The 5,419-nt window shown below is 59.0% G+C and overlaps 1 protein-coding gene across 1 annotated transcript in view; it reads left to right on the top strand.

Annotated features, from left to right (window-relative positions):
- ADAMTS7 (ADAM metallopeptidase with thrombospondin type 1 motif, 7) overlaps nt 1-5,419 on the top strand; it is a 44,063-nt gene that overhangs the window by 5,016 nt on the left and 33,628 nt on the right. Inside the window, exon 3 of the mRNA XM_012659792.1 lies at nt 3,824-4,179. Within this exon, the coding sequence (XP_012515246.1) occupies nt 3,824-4,179 (356 nt within the window). The remainder of the gene's footprint in view (nt 1-3,823; nt 4,180-5,419) is intronic.

Below are 5,419 nucleotides of genomic sequence, written 5' to 3'. Positions count from 1 at the left end.
TTTTAGTAGAGACGGGGTCTCACTCTTGCTCAGGCTGGTCTCGAACTCCTGACCTCGAGCGATCCTCCCGCCTCGGCCTCCCAGAGTGCTGGGATTACAGGCATGAGCCGTGCCCGGCCTCAGGTGCACCCTCCTTGGTGAAGCTTTTCTTCACTCTGGCCGTCCATGTGGTGCCCCCTCCCCGTGCTTCAGCCTCCTTAGCGCTGCCAGAGTTGGGGCTTGTGTGCCCTGCGCCCAAGGCTGGTGTCTTACACTTTTCCTGGACTTTGGAGCACTTGATGCTGTCTCACCCTTAGTAACCAAGGGTTGCAGACCAAATGCCGTGGACCAGGCAGGTGACACAAATCAGCAAATAGAGCAGTTGGAAGACAAATTTTCCTTGAAATCTCGTTTCCCCATTTTCGTTAGAGACTCAGTTCTTTGCTGAGTGAGAGAAAACACAGGCATGATGCCCAAGGGCAGCCGACGTGCAGCCAGGGTGTTGGGACGCAGTGGGGGTGGTGAGGATGGTGGTGTCCCGCGGAGCGCAGCCCTCTCCAAAGGGGATTCACTGCTTGAGTCCAGCACCTTCTGCGAGGTGGGAATTTAGGCCTGACGTGGATGGATGATAGATTTTTTTCAAGGAAAGCTGACAATTGAGATTTTTTTTTGCAAGATCATGTGATTCTAAAACGTTGGTGATTGATTAAAATGTTTTTCAGTCTTTGTGGCAGCCAAAACAAACCCTCCCGAAATCGATAAACCTACAAAAAGCAGTCTGCAGGCCGTAGTTGTGGAATCGTCTCAAATGCCCTTGTTAGGTTGTCAGAGCAAGAAATCTCCTTAAATCATCCAGCCCAGTGGCTTCCCAAGGCCAGCCCCGAAAGAGCTACGTGAGAATCCCCGGGAAAGTCTAGAAAAATACAGAAAATACGGATTCTGGGGCCCGTGTGCGCTGGAGGTGTGGAGTCAGAATCTCGGCTGGGTCCCGGCACCGGCAGTCTGTCCAGCGCTGCTCGCGACCAGCCAGGTCTCTTCCAGGGGGGTTGGGGGGGTCTCCTGGTGATCACGGCGCCCTGAGGCCCGTGTGGAAACACAGCTTCCGGGTCCCTAGTTCTGGTTTCCTGGAGGTGCTGATGTAGTTAGTCCGGGATGGGGCCTGGGGATTTGCTTTTAAGAAATTCTTGCCCATGAAGTCTGGGAAACCTTGCACTCGGGCCCCCCGAGGCTCAGCGATGGGGAGGACTTGTTCAGAGCCAGAGCCGGTCACCCCGCCAGCCGGCCTCCTGACTCTCGGAAAAGGCTCTTTGAGGCCTGGACCACTGGGGCAGTTGTGGGCAGACGGAGACGTCCTCAGCGCGGGGCGCCCCACGTGCAGTTTGGCGGGGGACAGACTGGAGGTGGGTTTGGCTTCTGTAGCCTGGCTAGGATGCAGCCAGCGTGGCAGGCAGCCAGCGTGGCAGGCAGCCGCCGAAGGAGCCCTGGTGGGACGTCTGCAGGGTCCCCAGGCATTCGCGTGGGCCCGGGCTCACGGTCACCGACAGCCAGGATCCCAGGAGTCGCTCTGGGTGGGACCCGGAGCTGGGAGAAACCCGGATCGGCGAGCTTCCGAACTGTGCTCCTCAGAGGCTAGGACCTGCGAGGAGGGGACAGCGGGGACAAAAGCATGGCCTCGGGGTCCCACACCACCCCCTCGTCAGCCCCACCGCTCGGATGTGTGGACACGTCCACACGAGATGTATGTTGAAGACTGGGCCTGGTGCCAAAGAAGTTTGAAAACTTGATCTAATCTAACCCCTTCACATTGACAATGGGGAAACTGAGGCCCAACAAGGAACGGACTACTGAGAACATAGAGTACTGTTACTGAAGAGATGGAAGCCATTAGAGAGACTTGGATCCCGGTCTCAGCTCTGCCACCCTCGCTGTGTGGCTTTAGGTCAGTCTGTCACCCTCTCTGAGCCTCCCTTTGCTTTCTCAGCTACGAAGCAGTCTGGAGAGCTGACTGCAGGTGTCCTACCGTGGGGTCCACAGCCTGAGGGACCATGAATTCAAGGGATCCATGAACTTGGATGGAAAAATATTACATATTTAATTTTTCTAACCTCTAAGTGAAATTTAGCATTTCCTGCGATAGTAAATATTATTAACAAAGCTCAGTAGTATTAATAGCACCTGTGATTTTGTTACCAATAGAAAAGAACAAAGAGTTTTCTATCTCATTACAGTTGTTGCAGGTATCTTGGAATAAGGTTGACGCTCACCACTACTTCAGAATTACCGTCGTTAAATTTGCCACTAGATTGTGTTTAAAGCAGTCATAAAGGACCACATAATTCCACATCCACTTTTTAAATTATTTCGATAACTGTATTTCAATATAATCAATTTCCTTGGTACTCCTACGTATTTTATTTTATGCATTTAAAAACATTATTCTGAGAACAGAGTCTGTGGCAAAAAGAGATTAAGAGTCCCAGCCTTACTGGGAAACCCAAGAGGACAGAGCAACGGGAGAGAGTTTTTCAAACTGCGAGGGCCTGAGCAGAGGTCTGCAAACGTTTTCCATCCCTGGAAGCTTTCTTCAACAGAAACCAGAGCTGCTGCACTGACGTGGTGGTGGTAGGGGCCAGGGAGGCCCGCCTGGGTGGTCTTTCTCCATCTCTCGGAGACACTTGCAGAACTCACAGGCACCTGAGAACACATTTTTAAATCCACCAGGCTAGTGACGGTCATAACTTCCTGACTGCCCCTATGTTCAGTCAGCGGGGCCAGGCACGCTGTGTGTGGAGTGGCTCAATGCATTTAATCCTCCCGACAGCCTCCAGAGTGTGAATTCTCTGATTATCCCCATTCTACAGATTGATTCAGCAAATACTGAGAAACCACTCAGTTCCAGATGGTTCTTCCGGCACTTAAATCCTCAACAAAGATTTACCCTCCTAGAGTTTACCTTCAGAGGAGAGGAAGAAAACAGACAAATAGGAGGCTCATGCCTGTAATCCCAGCCCTCTGGGAGGCCGAGGCGGGAGGATCGCTTTAGCTCAGGAATTTGAGACCAGCCTGAGCAAGAGCGAGACCCCGTCTCTACAAAAAATAGAAAAACTAGCCGGGCGTGGTGGCGCATGCCTGTAGTCCCAACTACTTGCGAGGCTGAGGCAGGAGGATCGCTTGAGCCCAGGAGTTTGAGGTTGCCATGAGCTAGGCTGACGCCACTGCCCTCTAGCCCAGGTGACAGAGAGAGACTGTCTCAAAAAAGAGAAAGGAAAAGTAATGAAACTGTTAAGTGACGCGTGTGTCAGAAGTGCTACGGGGGGAAGTAAAGCCGGGACGGGGGTAGGGAGAGCCCAGGAGCTGCAATTTTAAAGTAAAGTGGTCGGGGAGGCCTCACTGAGGGGACACTTGAGCGAGGACTGAAGTGGGTGGAAAACTGAGCGAGGCAGGTTCCAGGGACGGGGCGCAGCACCTGTGCACAGGCCCAAGCTGGAGCATATCTGGGCTGTGGAGGAACCGCGGGGAGGCCAGCGGGCCCAATGGGGGGAACCAGGAGGCGAGGTTGGAGAGGCCGTTGCCAGAACTTTGTCTCTGGCTCTGAGCGACTCGGGAGCCAGTGCAGGATTTTCAGCAGAGCGGGCCGGGGTCTGGCTGGGTCGGACAGAATTCTTCCGGCTGCTACATCGACAGTAGACCTGGGGAGGGCGGTCGAGGTGGGCGGAACCGTTAAGAAGTCACCGCGGTAATGCAGATGGAGAAACTGAGGCACGGAGAGACCAGCTGGCAGAGAGCACGGGGAGGGCCCCGGCGCGGGACCGGCAAGGACCGCCCTGTCGTGCTTCCCCCGCAGGGCGCCCGGCCGAGGCCCGCGCGGCGCTGGACGTCGTGCACCCGGTGCGCGTGGACGCGGGCGGCTCCTTCCTGTCCTACGAGCTGTGGCCGCGCGCGCTGCGCAAGCGGGACGTGTCCGCGCCCCGCGCCGCGCGCGCCTTCTACGAGCTGCGGTTCCGCGGGCGCGCGCTGCGCTTCAACCTGAGCGCCACCCCGCACCTGCTGGCGCCCGGCTTCGTGAGCGAGACGCGGCGGCGCGGCGGCCTGGGCCGGGCGCACATCCGCGCGCGCGCGCCCGCCTGCCACCTGCGCGGCGACGTGCAGGACCCCGAGCTCCAGGGCGGCCTGGCGGCCATCAGCGCCTGCGACGGCCTGGTGAGTGCGGGCGGCGGGAGGGTCCCGGCCTTGCCTCGCGCTGGGGGGCTGGGCCCGCCGGGCGGCCGCTCCTGCAGAGCGGGAGCGACTCGGGGACCTCCAGGACAGGGGTCGCCACAGTTCGGCGCGGGCCGGAATCACGCGCGGGCCTCGTCCAATCACAGCGTGCGACGGGGTGGACCCGGGATGGGGCCCAACACTTGCATTTCTGAAGACTCCCCGGGTGGTACTGGAGCCAGGTCCAGAGGGCCCACTTGGACAGCTGCTGTCCGGACCCAGTACCTCTGAAAGCAGTCGAGCCGCCTTCCGCTAGGGCGTCAGCTGTGACTGTCCCTTGCCAGACCCCGTTAGGCCCTTCTTCTGCAGGACAGGACCCCTTGACCTTTAGCCGTTCTGCAGCGGGTCGTGAGAGCCCCTCCCAGCCCCCTGCCCGGGTCAGAGCTCCGGGGAAAGCAGTCTCAGCCCCCCAGGCTGCCTGGCCCGCGGCGACGCTGGCTGCTGCTTGCGGCTGGTTGTGTGCGGGTCAGAGCAGCTCCTACCTGGCAGGACAGGCCCCTTCTGCTCCTGGTTGGGCGACCAGCCCTGCCCTCCCAGCTCTGCCGGACGGGGTGTGGGAGGAGCGGGAGGTGTGCACACCCTCTGCCGTCGGCTGTTCCCGGAGGCCCCCAGCTTCATCGCGCAGGCAGAAGCCAGGGGCTGCGGTGGGACACGGCCTAGTGACAGGGCAGCCCACACCGCAGGCTGCAGAGTGTCTGGGCTTTGCAGGCCCATCTGCCTGGCAGAGTATCCTCGTCTGCGGAGCCTGCGCAGCCGCCGCGCAGACGGGCGCCGTCCCGCCTTACAGGCGAGGACAAGCATTTGCCCAGGGTGGCCCAGTTATCCCGCGGGGGAGTCTGCGTCTAAACCAGGTCTCCAGACCGCGGCGTGGATGCAGGGAGCACTCGAGGCTTCCTGCCCTGTGCGACCCAAGGGGCAGGATTGGTGCTGGCGAGGGGAAGTCGGAGGGAGGTAACCCCTTCTTCCTCGTTGGAGCCCTGAGCTCCCTCAGGAGACGGTGGGCGCCCGAAGGCACTTCCCAAGGCCCCTCTCTTCCCTGCACTCTCTGACACCAGTGGGTGCCCGAGACATCCCTGCCAGCTTCCCTTCTCTGGCGGGCCCTAGGCCCAGGGAACAGGATGTCCTGATGGCTTTGGGCATCTCCGTGGCTTGGGTGTGGGCAGAGCTGCCTTTGGAGTGATTC

This window comes from Propithecus coquereli, unplaced genomic scaffold (assembly GCF_000956105.1).
Source record: "Propithecus coquereli isolate 6110/MARCELLA unplaced genomic scaffold, Pcoq_1.0 Scaffold634, whole genome shotgun sequence".
Classification (NCBI taxonomy): domain Eukaryota; kingdom Metazoa; phylum Chordata; class Mammalia; order Primates; family Indriidae; genus Propithecus; species Propithecus coquereli.
This window is presented reverse-complemented; position numbering and strand designations above follow the sequence as displayed.